Source organism: Squalius cephalus (assembly GCF_949319135.1).
Source record: "Squalius cephalus genome assembly, chromosome: 4".
Classification (NCBI taxonomy): Eukaryota; Metazoa; Chordata; class Actinopteri; order Cypriniformes; family Leuciscidae; genus Squalius; species Squalius cephalus.
The window spans coordinates 11,164,326-11,191,873 of NC_137125.1; the positions used below are offsets into that span (position 1 = coordinate 11,164,326).

Sequence of the window (27,548 nt, forward strand, 5' to 3'; positions counted from 1 at the left end):
AATCATGTGACATGCACTTTATTTAGTAAATAATATTATAATAATATTTAGTAAAACTACAGCTCTTATTAGTTGTTAAAACTGTACTCATTAATTACTATTTAATCAAATGTCAAGGAAGAAAAAAATAGTTTTGTGACAAAGTGAAGTGAGAGTTGGGCAGCAGGGGGCGGGGCGCGTTCGGTTCAACATGAGAGTCAAAGAGTATAGAAGCCCAAGAGGCGAAACTCAATAGAGCGCTCCATAGCAACGGTTGCCCCCATGACGTGACGGCGCGGCCGCCATTATGGACTGAAAACTGAAGGAAAACAATGAAAAATAGTGGGAGTAAATGGCACTGAACCAGCTTAACATAACAAAAACTTAACATAACTTATTTTTTTCTGGCCGTAATATCTAAATATGAAAACAATTTAAAATACATTAATGAGGATGACTGACGTTAGATGACAGAAAATGTTACGTCTATGTGTTGGTTATGCATGGCCTAATTACCCTTAGGAAAATAGTATTTTGGGACAAAATATTACTATAGAAGTACTACTATAAGACTACTGTAGAAATTCTATAGCGGCTCTAGGATATTATAGAGGTATTACAGAACATAACATACTTCTGTGATGTTCTGTAATACCTCTATAATATTTTAAAGCTGCTATAGTATTTCTATAGTAGTCTTATCGTACTTCTATAGTATGTCCCAAATTACTATAGTATTCCTATAAGATTACTATAATATTTTGTCCCAAAATACTATAAGATTCCTATAGTAACTTTTCGTAAGGGTATGTCCCCCACCGAATCTACTTCATTAGCCTACCACTTACGGTTTGCAAAGATACAATTATAAAATTACTGCAAACCTTTAATCTATCAATATTTATGTTCTATTATGCATTTTCCTTGTTATATGAATAACAGAAATTCATGAAATAATATATAGGCAGACACACACACAGTAATAAGATATTTATTCAAATGTTGATTTTGAAATTAGTGAACATCACCATATGATTTGGAAAAATAAATAAATAAATAAAATTATAAATTAACATTTCTAAAGACAGTTAATCTTTTACATAGAATATCACAAAAATATTAACAACTTGTTTTTTCAACATCTTCAGTGAAAGTGCACACAGTGAACGTTTCAATGGCAAGAACAAAAACAATCTATGAATGTCCTATTACAGGCGGAAAGGTACAAAAAAGATGTGAAATCTAGCAAGTGCACACATGAACTATAAACAGTACTAAAATGGAAGTGGTGCCATAAGATCTCAGTAATTAATCAGACACCACCATCTATTGTGTGTGCATTTGTGTATGAGAAGTTTTTTTGTATTTTTTTCTTTTTGTGAGAGAAGAGGCATTGACATAGAATGGAAGCATTAGTCAAAAAGATGTGTAATCTAGCAAATGCACACATGAACAAAAAAGAACATTTCAGTCAGGCATTAAGCAAAATTAAGTAATCACTACTTCTCCTGTCGCATACCATCAACATAGTATATTGTTATTTCTGTTATTTCATTTTAAGCTGGTGCGGGTTTTTGCTTTCTGTCCATAATGGCAGACGCGCCTCCGCAGCGCCATCTACAGACTGTTACCCATAACACAACAGAGTTTCGCCTCTTGGGCTTCTATACTCTTTGTGAGAATATCGCAGTTCGAACCGTGGCTGTTGTATCGCGGTTTTCCGGTTCGGTTTGAATATCGTTACACCCCTAGTGTGTATAGTATGTAACATATATGTTGTTGCTTTGATACTGATGATTTGGATGTTTGTTGCTTTGTACCATTAAACTGGGCTTAATTTGTATTTGTCTCTTTTTTCGCATCAGACTTGATGGCACTGAAAAAGGAGAGTCAAGAACTGAGTGAAATGGAAGAGAAAGACCAGTGTGACAAAAAGGATGATCTTATTATCGACGAGAAGTCATTTAGTTGCTCACAGACTGAAAAGACTTCACGAAAAAGAGCCAATGGATGTGATTTGACCTGTCAACAGTGTGGAAAAAGTTTCAATAGAAAAGGAAACCTTAATGTCCACATGAGAATTCACACTGGAGAGAAGCCTTACACCTGCCAACTGTGTGGAAAGAGTTTCACTGAAAAATGGAATCTTAAAATCCACATGAGAATTCACACTAGAGAGAAGCCTCACACCTGCCAACAATGTGGAAAGAGTTTCACTAAAGAAGTAGTCCTTAACAGGCACGTTAGAATTCACACTGGAGAGAAGCCTTTCACATGCCCTCAATGTGGAAAGAGTTTTACACATAAATTAACTTTTAATAATCACATGAGAATTCACACTGGAGAGAAGCCTCACACCTGCCCACAGTGTGGAAAGAGTTTCACTCAAGAAGTAGACCTTAACAGGCACGTTAGAATTCACACTGGAGAGAAGCCTTACACCTGCCAACAGTGTGGAAATAGTTTCAGTAGGAAAGGAAGCCTCAAAAGCCACATGATAATTCACACTGGAGAGAAGCCTTACACCTGCAAACTGTGTGGAAATAGTTTCAGTAGGAAAGGAAGCCTCAAAAGCCACATGAGAATTCACACTGGAGAGAAGCCTTACATATGCCCTCAGTGTGGGAAATGTTTCACTCAAAAAGGACACCTTAAAGGCCACATGAGAAGTCACACCGGAGAGAAGCCTTACACCTGCAAACTGTGTGGAAATAGTTTTATTCAGAAAGGAAGCCTCAAAAGCCACATGAGAATTCATACGGGAGAGAAGCCATTCGCCTGCAAACTGTGTGAAAATAGTTTCAATCGAAAAGAAAGCCTTAAAAGCCACATGAGAATTCACACTGGAGAGCAGCCTTTCACATGCCCTCAATGTGGAAAGAGTTTTACACATAAACCAACTTTTAATAACCACATGAGAATTCACACTGGAGATAAGCCTTTCTCCTGCCAACAGTGTGGAAAGAGTTTTACACATAAACCAACTTTTAATAACCACATGAGAATTCACACTGGAGATAAGCCTTTCTCCTGCCAACAGTGTGGAAAGAGTTTTACACATAAAACACCTTTAAATAAACACATGAGAGTTCACACTGGAGAGAAGCCTTTCACCTGCCAACAGTGTGGAAAGAGTTTCACTGAAAAAGGAAACCTTAATAAACGAGAATTCACACTGGAGAAGCCGTTAAGATGTGATCAGTGTGGAAAGAGTTTTGCACGGAAAGTGAACCTTGATTCCCACATGAAGATTCACATTTAATTGTAATCAGTGTATCCAAAAAATGTGAGACCCCATTTTTGTTCATTGTGTGGTAAGGGTTTAAAATGACTCTAGAAGATATATGCATTTGTGTGAAATTTAGGCTACGCTCATGCCGCAACTGAATTTGGTCCAAATTGTTTTGCCCACCTCCTTTCAAAAAACTGAGTGGTTGCAGTAATCGCCCCCTCTAATTTTTACTGTATGGAGTCACTCTATTCCATATAAGGATGCCTCAGAATCAAATATTAGTAAAACTTTTGTCTTGCTGTGAAATTCTCAGGGCCTATAGGCAGAGTAGGCAATTGCCTTGGGCTCGGGGTTTGATGCAGGGTTTCCATTACCGTCCACCAATCTAGACAGGCAGCAAAATACTAGGCTCTCTGTCCATTGGATGTAGATGAATTGTCATTCACCTGTAATGAAACCATTGTCGCCGTATCAAAGTGGGTACATTCACGGGTACAGTGAATGACATTGAACAGGAGCTGACTAGCATAATAGTAAAGTAAAAACAAAGAAGTTTGTATTAAAAGTCAAAGATCAAACACACTGGAGCAGTGGTTCCCAAACTTTTTAGTGTCCACCATGCTTCAGCGTACCCCTTACTTTCCACTTAGACTGCAGTCATACCTTTTCCATTATGGGACAATATTTGCCCCCTAAATTTATTTTTTACCTTTATAAAACAAATAATGTTTTAAATATATAAATAATTAATAGAGAAATGCAATAACGGTAAAAACAAAGTGATTCTTTTAAATATTAAACTAAAACCACCAATAGATGGCCGTAAGTCACAGTCCTAAAGGGGTAATTCACCCAAAAATGAAATCAATCCCCTAATTTTTATTGACAGAGTTTCACTCTTCGGTTGGTGCTGAGTGATTCTTTGCTTCAGAAGGGCTTTATTAACCCCCTAATGCCAAATGGATTACTTTTATCATGGATGGATGCACTTGGGCCTAATCCCAATTCTATTTTATACCCCTTCGCCTACCCCTTACCCTTGCCCCTTGAAACATAGTGGCAAGGCGTAGGTGTGAAAATATTCCCCTAAGAAATGGGACACCACTACTACACCGTTGCACGTCATTACACGTCGTTGCTAGCGACTACGTCACAGAAGATGCGCCAGTGTTTATCACAAACTTCCAAGATGCCGTCGTCAGCTGTAGTCTTGCGTGAGTTACAGCTATTTTTTTGCATTTTTCTTCTGAAGAATGTTGTGTTCACACCAAACGCGAATAGAGCATCTGGCGCGAGTGATTTGAATGTTAAGACGCGTTTACGCGTGTCTAGAGGTCTTGCGGCGCGAATGAGGTGTTTAGCGCGGCGTGGTGGACACGAATTCGCCTCATTCGTGCGTCCACTTCGCTTCAAACCTTTGCTTTTTACACGCGTCATATTGTTAACGGACTTTAGCGATTTTTTTGCAACCGTTTATTTGAAGAACATGACCGTAAATATGAACACAAGATTGAATGTGACATAAAGAAAATTATTATTGGCAGTCATGTTGCCTCTGTAGCCGGTGTATGCAGGGACATTTCTCATACCCCTTCGTTTGAAGTGTGGTCCCGAAAAATCTTAATTTCAAGGGCTATCTGGCCCTTCCCCCTCCCCCTCCCCCTCCCCCTCCCCCTCCAACCAAATAAGAATCGAGACAGCCCTACCCCTTCACGGGAACGCGCAAAACGGAGGGGTAGGAGCAAGGGCTAGGGCCAAGGGGTGAATTGGGATTGAGCCTTGGACTTCAAAATCTTACTATTACTACTACTTACTAATCTTACTACAAAAGTTACTATTCACTCCCATTATAAAGCTTGGAAGAGCCAGGATATATTTTAATATAACTCTGACTGTGTTTGACTGAAAGAAGAAAGTCATATACACCTTGGATGACTTGAGGGTGAGATAATTATGTGATCATTTTCATTTTTGGGTGAACCCTTTAACCCTTTAATGACTTGAGTCATCGAGTCATTCATTCATTTAATAATGAAGCAACTGAATTGAGCATCAGCGTCAGTTCTGGCAGTCCAGGGATTCTTAGATTGGATTTCCAGTCCAGTCAATTCTTATTTGTGCATCCTCGTTTCCTCTCCTCGCTTCCTTTCCTCGCGTCTCAGCTCCGCCCCCTGTAGGATGCGAGGGAAGGCTGCAAGGAAAAGACGCGAGGACGGAGGGATCGAATGAAAGCTTTTTTTATACATTGGAATACTTGATCACTCGAGCGTCACTTCATCGCGTCATCAGCAGCGCTCAGAGGATCTGCCCTCATGTTGTTGAAATTTGTTTATTTAAGAAATTCATAATAAATAATAAAGAAAGATACCCTGTTGAAATATGTGAGGTGTGTGGTTTATATAAACTGCAAAAGTAAAGTATAAATCAAAATTATTGTGACCGATGTGAAGGGGGAGGAGAATTTATACGTGCGTCACGGTTTAGTCGATAAAACTCTTCCGCATAGGATCCACCTGTGTATCCTCGCTCATGACTCCTCAGGAAGCCTCCTCACTCCTCGATCCTCGACTCCTCGCAGTGCAATTAGAGAATTGAGATGTCCTTCAAGATGGCTGTGCTCGATCGGTTTCCGGGTCATAGGATGGAGGACGGAGGAGAGAGGAGACGAGGAGGGATATTGAGAAGCACCCCAGGTAGTCAAGACGCTGCTAATGCTATTTGCTAACAACACTGTCCCGTCAGCTGATCTGCTCCAGCTGAGCTGCATTAGCTGGTTAACTCCCCTCGCTGCTCAATGGCCAAGCTCAAACAAGGCGCCCTATTTAAAGCACTTTCAGTTTACTCATACATGCTTGCTGCTCGCTTCTGCTGCCCGTCACCTCCCCAGCTCCTCCTTATGCATAACGTGGCATTTGCTTTATGTCATGTTGCCTGCTCTGTTCACAGGGGGGATATTTTAGCTCTCACAGTCCTAAACTGTGTGAGCGTTCCCTAATGCTGCTGCTGCTGCTGCTGTCCTCTGACTCTCTGCTATTTCAAGGTGCTCATGAAAGGTCAGAGGACTCCCTGAACAGAGCCATACCGCCAAATTTCAATTCAGGAACATCAACTTGTTTGCAATCTATTCAATAAAAATTCTTAAATAATTTTTATTGTGTGTGTGTTCTTGACTTAATGGACCTGACAGAACTGTATTTATGAATGAATCATTGAAACCCTTTGCCAATACAACCTATCATATGCATAGTGTGGATCATACGCTGCTTGAGTGGATGCAGACAGTTTTGACGCAAAAGATGAGATAATTTGATTGGATGTCATGTATTTACGGTATTTAGACAGTTAGAAATACATGCTCAGTTTTAATGTTATTTTAAAGTGGGTAGAATTAAATGAATGGCAAACCTCAGCATTTTGTTTGTGTACCCCCTCTGTCACCTCACGTACCCCCAAGTTTGATAACCACTGCACTGGAGCATTTGAATGTTTCATAAAAGTACTTAACTCTGTATCTTCCAATTTCTGCTGATGTGCGTGATTATTTCACCACACGGTGTCAGTGCTCTAAAGTAGTGTTCATGATGCTGCAGTGTGTGAGCAAGACCTGATGATTAAGATCAGAATTAACCTTTATTTATTTGTATTAAATATTTTAATAAGTATTTTGTCTTTTTTTTTTATTGACAATCATTTCACTGTATGTAATCACACATTTATGCCAAAATTCTTAATTTTCAAAGTAGTCGCTTTGTCAAGGCGTTATTGTTAAAGATTCATTTTTTCAATACTTTTATCCCTTAAAACTCATCTTTGATCACCAAAATGACAAAACTAAACTTTTTTCCTTAAAAAAAAAATCTATGAATATGAACATAGAATCTGGTTCTATGAATATGCAAATGAGCCCCGCCTCCACTCACTCACAGCAGCTCAGAGATCCACTCAGTGACGATCACACGTTGATTTGGGGTGCGTTTCCCAAAAGCATCGTTAGCCAACTATGTTCGCAAGTTCCGTCGTTATCAGCATAGTTCAATGAGTCAGTGTTTCCCAAAGCCATCGTTCTAACAAACATTTGCAAACAGCATCGCAAAGTTGTGTGGTTGGAACGACAGATCTCGACCTGTGGTTAGAAGCATAGTTTCTAGTTTGCATGATGTGGACTTAATAAATCCTCATCTTGAGCAAAATAAGCAAGCTGACATTCAGTACAACCCGTGTCTTTTATTTAGAATACATACAAATGTCATTTACGTCTTTTAGTTTGTCAAGAGATTTAAAGCACCGTTTTTGAAGAGTGCGCATGTGCGAACATGCTCTACTATGTAAGAACGAGCTTATGACTGAATCTGGAAATAAAGCAAAATAACTGAGAAAAATGAGAAATAGTCCTCAGATGGGTTGAACAACCACTTTGCGACAATACAGTTTCGGGAAACAGTCGTGACTAGCTAGTTGATTTCTTCAACGATGCATCGTACTACAGTATAGTAGTTAAGCAGCGAGTTACATCGTTGTTCGGGAAACGCAGCCCTGATTGGTTACAAGGTAGTTTGTGACGTCGGAAACACCAGCGATTTCAAACTGTGTGTTTGAGACTGTCTTTGGTTCACTGCAGTTTTAAGAAGAAAATACTCAGCAATGGTGTTGACTTATGAATTTGCACATGGTTTGTCTTAAAGCATATTAAAAACACCACACTGACATATAAACAACATTAAAACTTGACTTTAAGGCAGTTACTGCACATTTATTGAACTATTTTAAAAGACTGAAATAAGAGCACCAATGTACACAAGCAATGCTGTTTATCAGTCAAAATCATTAAAAAATGTAAATTCAACAGGTATGAAATATGATCAGTACAGGGTTTCCGCGGGGTTATAAAAAGTCTAAAATTTCAAAATCACAATTTAAGGCCTTAAAAAGTCTTAAATTTTGCTGAAGTATTGTGTTCTAGGTCTTAAATCATTTTAAACAGGTCTTAATTTTCCTACGTCCATGTAAATCTCATTGAAACGCTCCCGCAGCGCTTTGGAATGTTTATTTTATTTTATCCGTGGTGGTGTTGTTCCTTATTTCTCTAGTCCAATATAATTCGCTGTATTACGAAGCGGCAACCTCCCTGTCTCTCTCTTGAAACCAACACGGAAGTGAATTAAACGGCAATTCATCGACTGGCCGCTTGAGGCTGGCTGCAGAAGTGAGTGAAATCTGTATCTCCCCCATGTTAAAATGCCCAACTTTACAGTAGAAAAAAACATGTTTACAGCCTGGTGCAAAAAGTGGCTTTGGTCTACATAGCTTATTTTTCCCTTCATGACGACTGTGAGGAGGGTGATTTTTTTTTATAACTCATCCGTTTAAATTATATTAAAGGGGGGGTGAAATGCTATTTCATGCATACTGAGTTTTTTACACTGGTAAAGAGTTGGATTCCCATGCTAAACATGGACAAAGTTTCAAAAACTAAGTTGTACGTTTGAAGGAGTATTTTTGTTCCAAAAATACTCCTTCCGGTTTGTCACAAGTTTCGGAAAGTTTTTTTCGAGTATGGCTCTGTCTTACGTAAGATAGGGCGGAATTTCCTTATATGGGTCCTAAGGGCACTTCTCCGGTAAGATCGCGGCCGCGCGCGCACTCGTAGACTAGAGCAAGAGAGTGAAAGCAGTTCGCCATCAAAGCGCCCTGCCCGGCTTTTGGGAAGTCAATGTCACCAAATAAGTGTGTTTTTGGTTGCCAGGGCAAGACAACCCTGCACAGATTCCCAAAGAACCCAGCGTTAAGGAACCCGTGGATGGAGTTTGTTTTTTCAGAGCATAAACGGAGTTGTGTAAGACTGTTGTTCCCTGCATTTCGACGATGATTGTTTTCAAAGCCCAGATCGACGGATTTGCAGATCGTCTAATGCTTAAGGATCGAGCAGTCACAATGATAAATGTTCGCGGTCGTGCGTTGGAACCGGACGGTGAGTAAAACTGTTTGTTGAACAAATGTCTCTGTGTGTTGTCACTAGCTTGGCGCGTTAGCACAGCTAAGCTTCGCCCACAGGGCCCGCCTCCAGCCGCTCGTTTTTTTCCGGAAAGACTCGGTACAGCCTATCTTTCTGTTAAAAATTTAATAAAACAAAAGACTTTTTGGAGATATGAAGGATGCAATATTACTCTATAGGTACTCAAGATTAACAGGAGATTGAGTGAAAATGAGCATTTCACCCCCCCTTTAAGCCTTGAAGTTCTGCATAATTAAGGGTGTCCACTTTTGAGTGACAGGTGGATTCCCGCTGCTGTGGTCATTAGTCATCATTAGCCGTGTGTTTGCTGTCTGTTAGCCGTCATGTTACCTAAGCTCATTGTCTGACTGTAAAAAAAAATTAATTCAGGAGTGACACGCTGCCAAGATGGCGATGGTCGGCCACGCCCACTTTAGGCTTCAAAAACGGTCTTCAGAAACCTCACGGACACTTGTCCATATTTTTTTACAGTCTATAGCAGGGGTCGGCAATAGGCGGCCCGCGGGCCAAAAGTGGCCCGCCAGCAATATTTTCTGGCCCGCCGGATTTGGAAGTCCGTTTTTTTTTTTTTTTTTTTTTTTTTCAGCCTATTTTTATTTTACAATAACGGTTTACAAATAGGCCCCGTGTATCATTCGTTACTTATTATTTACTCGGGTAGGCCTATAACACACTGATAAATAATATGTATTAGCCTACCTGATAAAAAATATTTGCACTAAATGCTGCACAAAACTCTTCCACTAGGCTACTTGAGAAAAGCCGTAGCCGCGCGGCGATTTCACCGCCGCATACTGTGTAAAACGCGCATGAATCATGCGGCACGGGATTCAATTTTAAAATATAAAGACGGTAGTGGTCGGAACTCTGTACACTTTGGACGGAGCGGGCTGTCTGACTGACAATAGCCCACTCCCGACATCTTTTGACAGCGTATCCGCACTTCATTCTGACCACCTGTAGGCTAGCTCTGAGGAGCTGTTTGGTACTGAAACCATTGTTAATAAATAATAAACAACATTATTTTTTTGCAAGGATGTTTGAAATAGTTGGCAGAAAATAGCATGCTTCATTTGTCAGTAGGGCAATATGGTTTTCGTTTATGTTGCTTAACAATTTGAGTGATAGGCTTTGTCCTATTTAATCTGCTGACAGTAGCCTACAATGTTAAAATAATATTTTATGTTGACACGAACACAAAGCATTTATAATTGTTATAGGCTGCTACTTAATCTCTCAAATTTCCGTTAGAGACATTTGAATGTGAGATTCTGGAAACTAGATCTAAATTTTGCGGACCTGTCAGGTCGGGAAATAATGCGGGTGAACACAGAGTGTATTTTAATTGCTGAATTGAACCTTGTGTGAGCGGGACGAAAAGAAGAAAAAAAAAAACAGTCCCGCGCAGACCTCCTTAAACCATAGGTGTGTATGTGTGTGTCCCAAATAAATAATAATAATAAAAAAGGAATAAAGTTCAAAAGTCGAACTGTAAGCGAATTAGGCATTGCTTTTCACACCTTTATTAAAATAGCTGTAATATGTTAACACAATAGTACTTGATCTGTTTAAAATGATTTCATTGATATATGCAATGTAGACGTTAAGAGTATTCATTAAAGGGGGGGTGAAATGCTCATTTTCACTCAATCTCCTGTTAATCTTGAGTACCTATAGAGTAGTATTGCATCGTTGATATCTCCAAAAAGTCTTTAGTTTTATTATATTTATTAAAGAAAGATAGGTTGTACCGAGTCTTTCCGGAAAAAAACGAGCGGCTGGGGGCGGGCCGTGTGGGCGCAGCTAGCTGTGCTAACGCGCCGAGCTAGTAACGTTAACAACACACAGATACATTTGTTCAACAGTTTTACTCACCGCCTGCGGTTCCAACGCACGACTGCGGACCTTTATCATTGTGACTGCTCGATCCTTAAGCATTAGACGATCTGCAAATCCGTCGATCTGGGCTTTGTTTATAAAACAATCATCGTCGAAATGCAGGGAAACAGTCTTGCTCAACTCGTTTTTGCCCCGGAAAAACAAACTCCATCCACTGGTGCCTTAACGCTGGGTTCTTTGGGAATCTGTGCAGGTTTGTCTTGCCCTGGCAACCAAAAACCCACTTCTTTGGTGACACTGACTTCCCTAGAGCCGAGCACAGCCTTTTGATGGGCGTACTACTTTCGCTCTCTTGCTCTGGTCTACGAGTGCGCGCGCGCCCGCGATCTTACCGGAGAAGTGCCCTTAGGACCCGTATAAGGAAATTCCGTTACATCTGACGTCACACATGCCCATACTCGAAAAAAACTTTCCGAAACTTGTGACAAACCGGAAGGACAATTTTTGGCACAGAAATACTCCTTCAAACGTACAATTTAATTTTTGAAACTTTGTCCATGTTTAGCATGGGAATCCAACTCTTTAACAGTGATAAAAACTCAGTATGCATGAAATAGCATTTCACCCCCCCTTTAAGAGTAGCTATTTAATTTGTATCCATAGGGCTACTCCGTGTAGCTGGCCCGCCATCTACTGGCTAAAAGAAAAATTGGCCCGCGGCCAAAGTTAATTGCCGACCCCTTAGTCGGGGAGCCAAAGTCTCAAAAATGGGTTGAACCTGACATGGTCTGTTATACTTTTTATTTGTGTTTTTTCTGTTAACTTTGACCCTAAGAACCAATAATTGGAGGGTCTGCTCTGCCGGAAATATCGCGAAAAATTTTTTGGGCCATTTTAGTGTATGCACCCTTTATTTTTTATCAGAAAAATGTGAAAAATGATTTTTTCCCTCAAATCCTCAGTGGGTTTGGTAGGCTGTCAATAAATGCACTCCAGATACAAAGAACACATTTGCTGACAACATCCACTGAAAAAATAACTCTTAAAACACATTTCTACATGATTTTGCATCAATTTAATGCAAAAAATTAGGCGTTTTCTCACTTTTTTCCAATATTTTCATCTTTACTTCATTGGCAATCAACTATTCCCCCAAGTTATGACATCAGTCAATATGTCATTCTTTTCACCAAACAGTATACTCATTCCACAGAAAAAATCATAAAAATCCAACCAAAATCAATGGATCTGTGAGGATTTCACTAATAGTTGATCAGCAGGCTCAGAACCTCAATAGAATTGTAGGCTACTCTCAAAATTCCGAAAGACATGTAGTCCATGAGCCAGGGGGGTTGATCGGTATCATCGGGGGAAAAAATGCTATCATTGTTATTTGGCAAGGTATACACCCCTAGTATTAGAAAAATCACGATAGCAGTGCAGGGGTGGTAGCGAAATCACTTTTTTCAGCTCATGAAGTTACTAACCCCCTAAGATAAATTCCGTTTTTGAAATCTGGTGTATATCTGGTTTAGGCTCATGCTAGGGATATTGTCAATATTCTATAATATGGTGTTTGGTATCGTTGGAAAGGGGACCTTTTAGGCTTTCATTTAAGCCCAGTACTGAATCTGTCTGACAAACACAGAGGTCACATGACTTCTTTAAACCAGAAATAACACACATTTTTTCACAATTCCCGCCGAAACTGTATGCTTTATTTTATCCCTGTGGCATGAAAGAACACCACGGACACAAAAGTCAACAACTTCAATACTCAAGGCACTCTGATGACTCAGAAAATGTATAATATACCCATACTATTTATTTGTGAGAGCCTTAAATTAGACTTGTGCACCCAGCACAAGTCTTCAAAATAGAATAGAGCCAATAGAATGGACAAATAGAATACCCTAGTCCAGGGCCAAATGTTGTAATAAAAACACTTGTAATTGGTGTAACAAAATGTTTCTATCATGTATTTTGATATTCACCCACTTTCAGTTAGAATGTCAGAATGTAGCTCATGCACTGAATGTTGATGGATTTTGACAAGGTTTTGTCAGTTTTGTGAAAAGATTGTTGGTTCAGTTGACTGGTTATAACAACACTATAACTATACCATCTTCAATCAACTTCCATTGAGTTCCAGGGGTATTCAATGTAAGTACAAAATACTTTTTCTCTTGTGCTTGTGAATTGGTGGGGAATAGTAGCAGTAGCTAATGTAAGCTTGGTGTTTTTCACACTTAGTATACTTCTTTTAAACTTAAAATAAGAAAGTATACTTTCAGTCTACATTTTATGTACTTCTCAGAAATATACTTAAAATTACACTTCAGTGTACTTGATGTATACTGAGAGAAAAGTCCAGGGCCCGTATTCATAAAGATTCTAAGAATCCTCTCAGAAAACTCTTAATTTTGCTTAAAGGAGAACTCCGGTCAATTTTAACATTGAGCAATTTTTTTTGTCAATTTGGAGTGCTGTCAATACAGAGAACAACGACAAAAATCGGTGTTGCCTACACCATGTTATCCTCTTTTTAAAATTTGCACCCTGTTGACTTCAATGGGGCAATATTTAAACCTGCTTTTAGCCTCTTAACATCCTTGATGTGTCATTACAAGTGCACAGCCATGTGAGCGCTGGCTGAATTATTATCATTTTTATCCATATCTTTCACATCTACTGCAGTCAGATTGACTCGCGTTCACTCTGAAGGAATCACTCACATTGGCTGTGCACTTGTAATGACACATCAAGGATGTTAAGAGGCTAAAAGCAGGTTTAAAACTTGCCCCATTGAAGTCAACAGGGTGCAAATTTTAAAAAGTGGATAAAATGGTGTAGGCAACACCGATTTTTGTCGTTGTTCTCTGTATTAACAGCACTCCAAATTTACAAAAAAATAAGCTTAATGTTAAAATTGACCTTTATTAAAATTCTCCTTTAAAAACTTTTACGTAGGAGTCTTAGCTTAAGAGCGATTCGGGGCCAATCTGAGAACAACTCTGAGCAAGGAAAAGACAAAAACTTTCATCTTAGTGAGGAGGCGGGGCTGACCCCGTTGCTATGTATGACACAATCTTTTGAAGACTGTGATTGGCTGGTAGTCCAAGAAGGAAACAAATTGTGATTTGTCTATTCTAAGCCTTCACTTTGAAATTACATGCGACTGTGTACATTACACACTGCTGCATTGTTGCATTTTCCCAGTTGCTAAATATCGTAATGTAGTGATTACTTTCAATACGCTGTCGGAGATGTTAGCACGTCTCTAAGATCAGTCACAAACATGATCCATGCACGATCTAATCTTTAGCGTCTTATTAACTCACTGTCATCCATTGTCTGCAACAGATTTCTTCTCCTTCTTCTTTCTGCCATGTTCTCCTCTGCTAAAGAAACTCTTCAGCCTCTTAAAAGTCCTCGTCCGTGCTCCTAACAATTTTGACCTTAAGACCTCTTTTAAGGGTTAAGATGCTTTCTGAATTACTTTTTTCTGTACTGGGATTTTTTTTATTTAATTTTAAGAGTAAACGGCCACATGTCTAAGAATTTTCTTAGAATTTTGTCACTAGGAGCTACTCTTTGCATTAAGATTCTTTATGAATACGGGCCCAGGTATATTTGGCCTGTACTTGAACTCAATCTTTTGATCCAGATATACTTAAAAGCAGGGTTCACCAATCTCGGTCCTGGAGGGCCGCTGTCCTAAACTCTGCAGAACAGCGGCCCTCCAGGACCGAGATTGGTGAACCCTGCTTAAAAGAATAATTAAGAATTCAAAGTACTGTATACTTGTCTTGTAGTTGTGTTAACTCTTTTGATTGAGTAGTCAATTAAATATACTTTTTTACATAGTTTTTTCATATACATACAGTCTTATGAAACTTACATTGTTTGAAAATATTTATTAGAAAATTGATATAAAACAGATATGTTTCTAATTCTGCATGAATTTTTGTGTAGGCTAGTCCACTGGTCGTGTAAATCAATTTACTCTAATTCTACTTTTTTGTTTAAAATGTTGCCTTTCTTTATGAAACTTACTGACATTCAAGTGTTAAGATTAAAAAAGGATGCATGAAGCTAATAACATGTTTTTAAATTTAAAGTACAGTTAAAGGTATTTTTCAAGTGCAAAAATAATAATGTTACATGTTAAGTGCAAAGTATAATGTTATGTTTACTTAAAGAAAACTTACAAGTACACTTGCAGTATAAACTACGAAACTAGTAGTTTACTGAGAGTACACATCAGTGTATACTTTCATAAACTAAAAAATGTACTACTTGTATTAAAACAGTAAACTACTAGTATACTTATAAGTTCACTTGTAGTACAGACAGTGCTTTAAGTGGGCCGGTACGCGCCGGTACTCAGTACCGCCACTTCCAAATATAGCTCTTGAGCGTACCGCCACCTCTCCGTGCGCCCAGAACGTGCTTTTAGCGTACCGGTACGCTCATTTGCACATCTGTTTTAATCCTCTGGCTGCGCTGCCGCTTTTCAGAGCGCCCTTCACAATGCACGGCGCGCGCTCTATTTCAGCATAATGGTTGATTGTTGCCATGACGAAGGAGGAGGAAGCACAACTGAAACCGCCATGGAAGCACGAGAGGACCTCCCGTTATCGTAAACGACCACCCGCCAACTCTCACGCATTCACCGTCCGTGAGACACATGCACGCAATTGACACTTTTCACACGCTCTCACAACACATCCATTTTCTCACGCACAGAAAAATCGCGAAGCAAAGAGGACACGGAGACAGAGCAGGTTAGTTATGATATAAAACAAAATCCCAGCTCTCAGATTCTGTCATTTTTATAACGAAATTCAAACAATAAATACCGTTTTGGCGCTTGTAAATGTGACATGACAGATCCCTAGCGCACGTGAACCGATCATCTCTATTAACACGAATGAACACAATGTTAAAAGAAACAGTACAACTTACCGAAATGTATATTCAGCCTACATAATATCGATCAATCAGTGTTTTTCAACCGCGGAAAGGGTCAGTAAAACAGCTGGAGAACAATTGTCACATAATATTTACCTCAGGAAAGCCATTTGATGACCATAATATAGGCTATAGCACGTGAGTTGGCTAGAAAAAAAAACAGCTATAGAGAGTATTTTTGCTAAATATGTGTACTATATTACATATTTATTATATTTTTTTACTTATATCATTAAATAAAGTTGTTATTAGGATAAAAAAAATGCATTATATTTAATTTGAATTATTTTTAACCTTAAATAATTCTACCAGCTGATAGGGCTCTCTGTATGTTTACATCATTAGGTGAGATTTTTTTTTCTTGAGAAAAATGAATGCCTATCTTGTGTACCTAATATTTATCCAAATTAGATTAAGAAAAAGATTATTTTTTACATTTTATACAACACTGCGTCTTATAAAGTCAGAATTCTGACATCTTTTCTCAGAAATGTGAGATATAAACTATCTATAAAGCTAGTCAAATTCTAAGGGAAAAAAAGACTGACTTTTTTTTCTTTCTCAGAATAGTTTATATCTCACAATTCTGACTTTATAACACGCATTTTGCGACTTTATATCATGCAATTCTGACTTTATATATCCCAATTGCGCCTTTATTTCTCAGAATTGCGACTTTATATCTCGCAATTGCGACTTTATATCTCAGAATTGCGACTTTATTTCTCACAATTCTGACTTCTTATCTCGCAATTATGAGAAAAAAAGTCACAATTCTGACTTGATATATCGCAATTGTGAGAAAAAAAGTCAGAATTGTGAGATAACAAGTCGCAATTATTATTATTTATTTATTATTCAGTGGCGGAAACAAGCTTCCATAGTTACCTCAGGGGAGAAGGGGAGTCAGCAAAAAAAAAAAAAAAAAAAAAAAAGAGTACCGGCACCTCTTTTGAGCCACTTAAAGCACTGAGTACAGATGCATTACAAATGAGAAACCTAGTTGTGTATTTAGTTTACTACTCTTACAAATACTAAAAATACGAAAAGTGAGCCAATTTAGTCCCAAGCAGTATTGAAATAGTACACAATTTTACTACAAGTACACATTGATATTAGTATACTTACTACATAAAGTATACTTAAAAATATACTTGAAAATTACTTAAGTATACTTCATAAAATGAACATGAAGACATGCACTTTTATGATGAAGAGATGCACTTTTATGATGAAGACATGCACTTTTATAATGGACAGATGCACTTTTATGATGGATAGATGCACTTTTATGATGGATAGATGCACTTTTAGAATGGATAGATGGACTTTTATGATGGAGAGATGCACTTTTATGATGGAGAGATGGACTTTTATAATGGACAGATGCACTTTTATGATGGATAGATGCACTTTTATAATGGAGAGATGGACTTTTATAATGGATAGATGGACTTTTATGATGGAGAGATGGACTTTTATAATGGATAGATGGACTTTTAAAATGGAGAGATGGACTTTTATAATGGACAGATGCACTTTTATAATGGAGAAATGGACTTTTATGATGGATAGATGCACTTTTATAATGGAGAGATGGACTTTTAGAATGGATAGATGGACTTTTATGATGGAGAAATGGACTTTTATGATGGAGAGATGCACTTTTATAATGGATAGATGGACTTTTATGATGGAGAGATGGACTTTTATGATGGAGAGATGGACTTTTATAATGGACAGATGCACTTTTATGATGGATAGATGCACTTTTATGATGGATAGATGCACTTTTAGAATGGATAGATGGACTTTTATGATGGAGAGATGCACTTTTATGATGGAGAGATGGACTTTTATAATGGATAGATGCACTTTTATGATGGATAGATGCACTTTTATAATGGAGAGATGGACTTTTATAATGGATAGATGGACTTTTATGATGGAGAGATGGACTTTTATAATGGATAGATGGACTTTTAAAATGGAGAGATGGACTTTTATAATGGACAGATGCACTTTTATAATGGAGAAATGGACTTTTATGATGGATAGATGCACTTTTATAATGGAGAGATGGACTTTTAGAATGGATAGATGGACTTTTATGATGGAGAAATGGACTTTTATGATGGAGAGATGCACTTTTATAATGGATAGATGGACTTTTATGATGAAGAGATGGACTTTTATGATGGAGAGATGGACTTTTATAATGGACAGATGCACTTTTATAATGGATAAATGCACTTTTATGATGGATAGATGCACTTTTATAATGGAGAGATGGACTTTTAGAATGGATAGATGGACTTTTATGATGGAGAAATGGACTTATGATGGAGAGATGCACTTTTATAATGGATAGATGGACTTTTATGATGGAGAGATGGACTTTTATGATGGAGAGATGGACTTTTATAATGGACAGATGCACTTTTATAATGGATAAATGCACTTTTATGATGGATAGATGCACTTTTATAATGGAGAGATGGACTTTTAGAATGGATAGATGGACTTTTATGATGGAGAGATGGACTTTTATGATGGAGAGATGCACTTGACTTTTATGATGGACAGATGCACTTTTATAATGGATAAATGCACTTTTATGATGGATAGATGCACTTTTATAAAGGAGAGATGGACTTTTAGAATGAATAGATGGACTTTTATGATGGAGAGATGGACTTTTATGATGGAGAGATGGACTTTTAAAATGGACAGATGCACTTTTATGATGGATAGATGGACTTTTATAATGGATAGATGCACTTTTAGAATGGATAGACAATAACAGATTTTTACAGCGATTGATTCCAACAATCTTTTCACAAAACTGACAAAACCTTGTCAAAATCCATCAACATTCAGTGCATGAGCTACATTCTGACATTCTAACTGAAAGTGGGTGAATATCAAAATACATGATAGAAACATTTTGTTACACCAATTACAAGTGTTTTTATTACAACATTTGGCCCTGGACTAGGGTATTCTATTTGTCCATTCTATTGGCTCTATTCTATTTTGAAGACTTGTGCTGGCTGCACAAGTCTAATTTAAGGCTCTCACAAATAAATAGTATGGGTATATTATACATTTTCTGAGTCATCAGAGTGCCTTGAGTATTGAAGTTGTTGACTTTTGTGTCCGTGGTGTTCTTTCATGCCACAGGGATAAAATAAAGCATACAGTTTCGGCGGAAATTGTGAAAAAATTTGTGTTATTTCTGGTTTAAAGAAGTCATGTGACCTCTGTGTTTGTCAGACAGATTCAGTACTGGGCTTAAATGAAAGCCTAAAAGGTCCCCTTTCCAGCGATACCAAGCACCATATTATAGAATATTGACAATATCCCTAGCATGAGCCTAAACCAGATATACACCAGATTTCAAAAACGGAATTTATCTTAGGGGGTTAGTAACTTCATGAGCTGAAAAAAGTGATTTCGCTACCACCCCTGCACTGCTATCGTGATTTTTCTAATACTAGGGGTGTATACCTTGCCAAATAACAATGATAGCATTTTTTCCCCCGATGATACCGATCAACCCCCCTGGCTCATGGACTACATGTCTTTCGGAATTTTGAGAGTAGCCTACAATTCTATTGAGGTTCTGAGCCTGCTGATCAACTATTAGTGAAATCCTCACAGATCCATTGATTTTGGTTGGATTTTTATGATTTTTTCTGTGGAATGAGTATACTGTTTGGTGAAAAGAATGACATATTGACTGATGTCATAACTTGGGGGAATAGTTGATTGCCAATGAAGTAAAGATGAAAATATTGGAAAAAAGTGAGAAAACGCCTAATTTTTTGCATTAAATTGATGCAAAATCATGTAGAAATGTGTTTTAAGAGTTATTTTTTCAGTGGATGTTGTCAGCAAATGTGTTCTTTGTATCTGGAGTGCATTTATTGACAGCCTACCAAACCCACTGAGGATTTGAGGGAAAAAATCATTTTTCACATTTTTCTGATAAAAAATAAAGGGTGCATACACTAAAATGGCCCAAAAAAATTTTCGCGATATTTCCGGCAGAGCAGACCCTCCAATTATTGGTTCTTAGGGTCAAAGTTAACAGAAAAAACACAAATAAAAAGTATAACAGACCATGTCAGGTTCAACCCATTTTATTGAGCTTTTGAGACTTTGGCTCCCCGACTACCTGGTCTATGGTATCTGACGGCTCCAGCACTACTTCTACACTGCCCACACAGTAGCTCCGCAACTCCCGCAATCGACCTTCCGTGTCGCTTTAAGATCAGAGCCAACACTAAAAGCGGAGGTGCTCTGGGTTTTCCACACGGAGACTAGACACCAGTCCTACAGTGCGAATGAGGAAATCGGGGAATTGTTTCAAACGATGTTTCCGGACTCTGACGTCACTAAATCCTTCAGGTGCGGGAAAGATAAAACTTCCTACATTACGTGCTTTGGAATAGCGGATTTTATAAAAAGAGAACTAATTTCCAAAATCACGAGACCGTTCGTGCTGATGTTCGATGAAAGTCTGAATCGCACCACCAAAACGAAACAGCTGGACCTGCACATGTTTTTGGGAGGTGCAGTCAAGATACCTGGGATCCCAGTTCATGGGGCATGCAACAGCCGAGGACTTAATGAAACATGTGAAAGTAAGTAAATGTTTTCTGATTAAAATATTTATTTAAGGTGCATAACAATGAATGACTAACGTTTCGATGTAAAGTTACATCTTCATCAGAGTCCTTGAAGAGAATGAGCAATGAAGCCAGGTAGAAGATGAAATGAAGAGCAAAGTTAATGTGGAAAAGTTTGCTGAGGCTGCTGAAAAAATCTCTTCTACTCTATCCGGCTTTGTGAAGGACTTACAGACCTATAAGATAAGGAAATATGAACGGGACACTAAAGACTATGCAGACGGGACAGTATACGATTGGCAAGGAAGCAGAAGGAAGTTTCCTACGAACAACCGCCCACCCATGCCTAAAACAAATAGGTACAGAGGTGCCTCTTTCTACAGCGAGTGAGAGAGACTCCTCTGAAGATCTGAGCGACGTCGGAGGCGGCGCCTTACCATATCCCAACTCCACTTCTTTTTTGGATCGAGGTTACAAACGCGAAAGACAAAGACGAGGCGGGGCTCAAGGGGGAAGAAGAAGAGAAGCCCCGCCACCCACGCGCTGGTCCCCGCGGAACCTCCAGAGGAGACTGTAATCAATATTTCGGACATTGACCTCACGGATACAGAGAAAGCAGTGCTTCGCAAAGGACTCTCCTTTGCCCCGTCGAATCAAAGTGACTCTTTCTCTCTTAAAGTGGACTCATTCAAATTCTTTAGACAGCTTCATCTTAAACATTTCTTTTCTAGGTCCAATGTCTTATCCAACGGTCATACTGTATGCAGAAACTATGATTCTAATACTAGAGAGACCCCTAGAGAAATTACCCCCTTTAAAAAGAAATCGAGGTTTTTGCCTTCTTCTAATTTAAATCCCACCATTGTCACTTTTAGTCAGCTAGTTGAGCAAGACATGGCTAAAATAAGTAGGCCCTTTCCTCCTAAAAATAAAAATATGGAAAATTGAACTGGATGCGCTACGCTCTTTGGAATCTAGACATGACATTATTATTCGTCCAGCTGACAAGGGGGGCGCTGTTGTGGTTATGGGCTTAAAGAACTATGATTGTGGTATATTTAAATTATTAAATGATGAAAAACATTATCAGCCCCTTCTTCACAATCCTACTTCCAGCACAAAAAAAATATGATTAATGAATTTATTGATACATCTCATAAAAAAGGCTGGATTACCGATAAAGAAAAGGCTTTTCTACTTATTGACCATCCTCGATGTCCAGTATTCTATGGTCTACCCAAAATTCACAAACGACTTGATGATCCTCCTTTGCGCCCTATTGTATCTAGCATAGGAAGCCTAACCGAGTCTCTCTCACAATTTGTTGATTTCTTTTTAAGACAATATGTTCACAGTTTACCAACATACCTTGGGGATACAACTGATGTTTTAAATTTGATTGACAATTGGAAGTGTGAAAGCAATGATGTCCTTGTATCGTTGGATGTACAAAGTCTCTATACATGCATACCCCACCATATAGGCCTACAAGCCATATTGTATTACCTTACCAAACGCCCCACTGATGTTTTGCCTCCATCAGAATTTCTTGTTAATCTTGTCGAGATCATTCTATCTAACAACTTTTTCAAATACTATGATAAATTCTATTTACAACTTCAGGGGACTGCAATGGGGTCCTCGTTTGCACCCTCATATGCTTGTTTGGTGATGGGTCTATGGGAAGAAAAATACATACAGAATACTGAAAATAACCCGTTCCATTCTAAAATATCACTTTGGCGCAGATATATAGACGATATTCTATTAATATGGAAGGGCACACTTAGTGAGTTAAATAATTTTTTGACTTATGTAAATTCTACTACAGATTATTTGTCTTTTACTATGGAGTTTAACAAGCAGTCCATTGATTTCTTAGACCTTACCATTTCTAAGGACGCAAATAATATCTTACAATCTACTATCTACCGTAAACCTCTTAGCAGGAATACCCTGTTAAGAGCAGACAGTAATCACTCGCCTCACCTGATTCGTAATATACCAGTGGGCCAGTTCCTACGAGTCAGAAGAAATTGTAGTACCACAAGTGAATTTATGTCAAAAGCAGCCCACCTAGCGCGTCTTTTTGATCAAAGAGGTTATGATAAATCTGATATTTCTAAAGCATGGGATAGGGCTTTTAATACAGACCGTGCCTCATTGTTAAAGAAAAAACCTAAGCCTCACACGACATCTAAAGTATTTTTTTCAACTAGCTACACTTCAGCAGCAGGAAGAATAAAGAACATCATTCGTAAACATTGGCACGTTCTTAACAGTGACCCGACACTTAAAGACATCTGCGCTGAGCCGCCCAGGTTCATTTTCAGACGCGCCCGCAACATTCGTGACCGATTGGTTCACTCAGATATGATTATCCCACCTTCTACTACTTGGCTTCCTAGCCCACCTCTGGGTTTCTATAAATGTGGCAACTGTGCGCAATGCTCCAATTCGACCAATGCGAAAGATTTTTCACATCCCCGTACTGGTAAGAAATATTCTATTTCTTCATTTATCAACTGTAACAGTACTCATGTAGTATACCTTCTAAAGTGTCCTTGTGGACTGGTGTACATAGGTCAAACAAAATGTCAACTTAAACTAAGGATAGCTGAACACAAAACAGCAATTCGTACCCAGAACTTAACATATGCCATGGCGAGGCACTATAAGCAGGCCAATCATGGTTCCCCTGCATCTCTGAAGTTTTGGGGAATTGAGAAAATCATACCTCCACCCAGAGGTGGTGATATTATTAATAAACTCCTATGCAGGGAAGCGTTTTGGATACATACACTTAACACTCGAGAACCTTTAGGTCTAAATTAAGAATTGAGTTTAACATGCTTTCTCTAAACACTTAAGCATATTAAAATACAGTGTTTAAGATGAATATATTTTTATTCCCATTGTATTGTGAACTTTATAAAATGTTTTTTTTTTTTTTTTTTTAATTTTTTTTTTATCTGTATGTGGGCACTTGCCCTTTAATGACTGAATTATGAGTGTGACACCTTGGTTTAGAGGGGTGTATTTTTTGGGTGGCCAACGCCCCCTTAATCACACCTGTTGATGATCCTTATTAATGGCTTCATTGCTCATTCTCTTCAAGGACTCTGATGAAGATGTAACTTTACATCGAAACGTTAGTCATTCATTGTTATGCACCTTAAATAAATATTTTAATCAGTAGACATCTGTGCTGCACCGGCGATTCCTTTTGTCTGGTTTGTTTTGTCCTGCCCTGGTTGCACCGGATTGTTTGTGGATTACAGAAGCGCAGAGAACCTTCTTTTCAATTAAGTAAATGTTTTATTTTAAAAACATTTTTACTGTTAAGACTTTGTTTATAGTTTTTCATTAGCAAAAGGGTGATTAGAGTGAGATTTTCTGTTGTATTAAGTGTATAGTTTTGTTACCCATTTTTCTTGATTTCATATCGTTTCTACTACCTGTTGAACAGTATGGTGTCTACCTCCCTTAGCTGTAACTGTGCTAGGTGGCTATTTTGCAAGAAATAATTCAATTAAACTTGTAACGTTATAACACCAATGACAGTAGGAAGGAAGAAACATTGAGCTGATCTATGGCTAAAAGGAAAGACAATGACTTATCTTCCAAGGACCGGATAGCTGAGTACCTGTATTAGAAAGGACAACTGTGTTGTAGGATACATAATATAGGCATAGATACATGGTTCCATGGGGCATAGTAAATATTTATGAACATAGAATATATACACAATTAAAAGAAAAGGAAGGGGGCCAGCTTTTACGGTATAATGCATCTCTACTCATTTCTTGGTTAATTTTAAACAACACCAGAAATAACAGAATATCTCTGTCTAAATGAATGAATACGAATTGAAATTAAGTTTGTTTGTTTTTTCCTCAGGAGTGTGTGGACCCCCGTGACCTAAGGAGACTGGTGTCCATTTCAATGGATGGGCCCAATGTGAATTTCAAATTTTGCAGACTGTCAAAAACAATGCATCTCAGCTGTCTTCAGTACTATGTTCAGTTTGAATAAATTAATTTAGTTTGCAAGTAATTTTGAGACTCTGCGTTTCCTTTGTACATTTTTTTTTATGTTGTGATATAGGTCTTAAATTTCATTCATAATGGTCTTAAAAAGGTCTTAAAAAGTCTTAAATTTGACTTTGTGAAACCTGCAGAAACCCTGCCGTAAGGGAAAAGCACTGTAAATGAGAAGATATGCACTGGACTGCGGTAGTTTAGTGGGGAAATAATTGTATTTACTAATCAGAATGCACATTTGGAAGGGAAATATATTTATTAATAAAGCATTACAGTAATCTAGTCTCGAGGTCATGAATGCATGAACTAACTTTTCTGCATCAGAAACTGATAGCATGTTACGTAGCTTAGCAATGTTTCTAAGGTGGAAAAAGGCTGTTCTTGTAACATATGAAATATGATTTTCAAAAGACAGGTTGCAGTCTAGTATAACACCCAGGTCTTTTACTGTAGAGGATAAAGTAACAGGACATCCTACTATGTTAAAGTTGTAGTGTGAGAGGTTTTGTGGGCGTTTTTTTAAATCGATGATTAGTACCTCTGTCTTGTCTGGATTTAATAAAAGAAAATTCCGCGTCATCCAATCTTTTATATCTTTAACACACTCTGTCAATTTGGATAATTTAGCGTTTTCATCTGGCCGTGATGAAATATAGATTTGAGTGTCATCAGCATAACAATGGAAACTAATTCCATGTTTCCTTATAATATTTCCAAGTGGCAGCATATATATTGAGAATAACAGAGGGCCTAACACAGATCCCTGCAGCACTCCATAGTTAACTGGAGTTATGATCGATTTTTCTCCATTTAAATAGACAAAATGGTAGCGGTCAGATAAGTATGATCTGAACCAGCTTAATGCTTGTCCTTGAACACCAGTATAATTTTGTAGTCGATCTAAGAGTATTGTGTGATCTATAGTATCGAACGCAGCACTAAGATCAAGTAAAACTAATATTGAGATACAGCCTTGGTCAGAAGCTAAAAGTAAATCATTTGTGATTTTAACGAGCGCAGTTTCAGTGCTATGGTACGGCCTGAATCCAGACTGAAACTGTTCATAGATGTCATTTTCTTGCGTATTTTAGACATAAAAGGAAGATTTGAAATGGGTCTATAATTTGCTAGATTATGTGGGTCTAATTCTGGTTTCTTAATGAGAGGTTTTATAACTGCCAATTTAAATGTTCTTGGAACATGACCTAAAGATAAAGATGAGTTAATAATATTGAGGAGAGGCTCTTCCACTATAGGTAACACTTCTTTCAGTAGTTTAGTGGGTATAGGATCTAAGAAACATGTTGTTTTAGATGAAGTGATAAGTTTATTTAACTCTTTTTGTTCTATAGTTGTAAAGCACTGTAATTGTTCTTGTGGGGTGATAATTGAGGCTGAATTATAAGGCGTGATTGAGGATTGAACGTTTACAAATGTGGTTCTGATGTTTTCTATTTTCTCAGTGAAGAAGTTCATGAAATCATTACTACTAAACTGTAACGGAATATTTTGTTCAGGTGACATCTGTTTATTTGTTAGTCTAGCCACGGTGTTAAATAAAAACCTAGGATTGTTTTGGTTGTTTTCTATTAGTTTAAAATGAGACCATATTAGTTTCTATTAGTTTGTAATTAAAAAATTTTGGTCAGCAGGAAAAACTGTCTAACGAACAGTCAGTATTAATATGGTGAGGTCTATGTTGTTTTGGTTTCGTTTTGTTTGTTTTTTGTGTTGCTTTGTTTTGTTTCTCTATATATATATTGGGTCTAGTAATATTGGTCAGTATAAGTATAGATATAAACAGAGTAAATTCGGTCAGTATTAATAAGGTGAGGTCCATGTTGTTTTTTGTTTTGTTTTGTTTTCTCTATATGTATTGGATTACTTGTTGTTTTGTTGTCTGGGCATTGCCTGATTTATTATACTGTATGAATGCTGATATTTAAACCAACATTGTATTTTGTCAGTGTAATTTTGGCTGTAAGCTGCTTAAGCAAGGTTCTTTTCTTTTTTGGAATAGGGGACAGATATTATAAGATTTTAACTTCTTTCTGCTACCTTTTGCACATGGGAATTTAAATTATCTAAAGAAGAAAATGAAATATTTTGTGTTTTTACCATGGAGCAATAAAATAAAAATGAAAAATGTTTAAAAATCCGTACTGAAATCGAACCGAAAGCCTCGTACCGAGTGGTTCAATACGTGTATCGTTACACCCCTAAAATATATGTATGTGTATATATGTATGTATGTGTGTGTGTGTGTGTGTGTGTGTGTGTATGTATATATATATATATAAAATTAGTGCATCACCATTATGCAGGCAAAAATTTTCAATTATTGATATTAATTTATTAATAATATTGATATAAATTATTGTCTATATTGATATAAATTATATAGTCTATAATATATTATATAGTCGGAATCTATATTCCGTTAACTCTATATTGGCCAGCTCTAGTGTTCATCCAAGCAAAAGTGAATGACTGTAATTAGTTAAAAATGAATGTCAACAATGCTTTTCTTGAGCAATAATCTTTTTCTTTTTCTCATTTGGCAGACGCAGTGATGACCAACTTTCCTTCAGCGACTGAATGAAAAAAAAAAAGCAATTTCTGGTCATTTTAAACAAGCACCAGGGAGAGCAGGGGGTGGTGGTTATGGATATAAAGCTAACAATTAATTCTTAATTTTAGTATCTTAAGTTGTTTTACATATTTTCCAATATTTTATTTGTTCATTTTTGTTTGAATGATTTTCATTTATGAGAACCTGTTATATTTGAGTGAAAATAATCCTTATGCCTCATTTTGTTGTCTATTACATGTAT

At 37.6% G+C, this 27,548-nt stretch overlaps 1 protein-coding gene across 1 annotated transcript in view; it reads left to right on the plus strand.

Annotated features, from left to right (window-relative positions):
- Positions 1-27,312, plus strand: part of LOC307157620 (uncharacterized protein) — a gene marked incomplete at its 3' end in the record, with an annotated part of 91,365 nt that extends 64,053 nt beyond the window's left edge. Inside the window, exons 3-4 of the mRNA XM_079869547.1 lie at positions 1,845-3,018; positions 27,279-27,312. Of these exons, the coding sequence (XP_079725673.1) occupies positions 1,845-3,018; positions 27,279-27,312 (1,208 nt within the window). The remainder of the gene's footprint in view (positions 1-1,844; positions 3,019-27,278) is intronic.
- Positions 27,313-27,548: the final 236 nt, after the last annotated feature.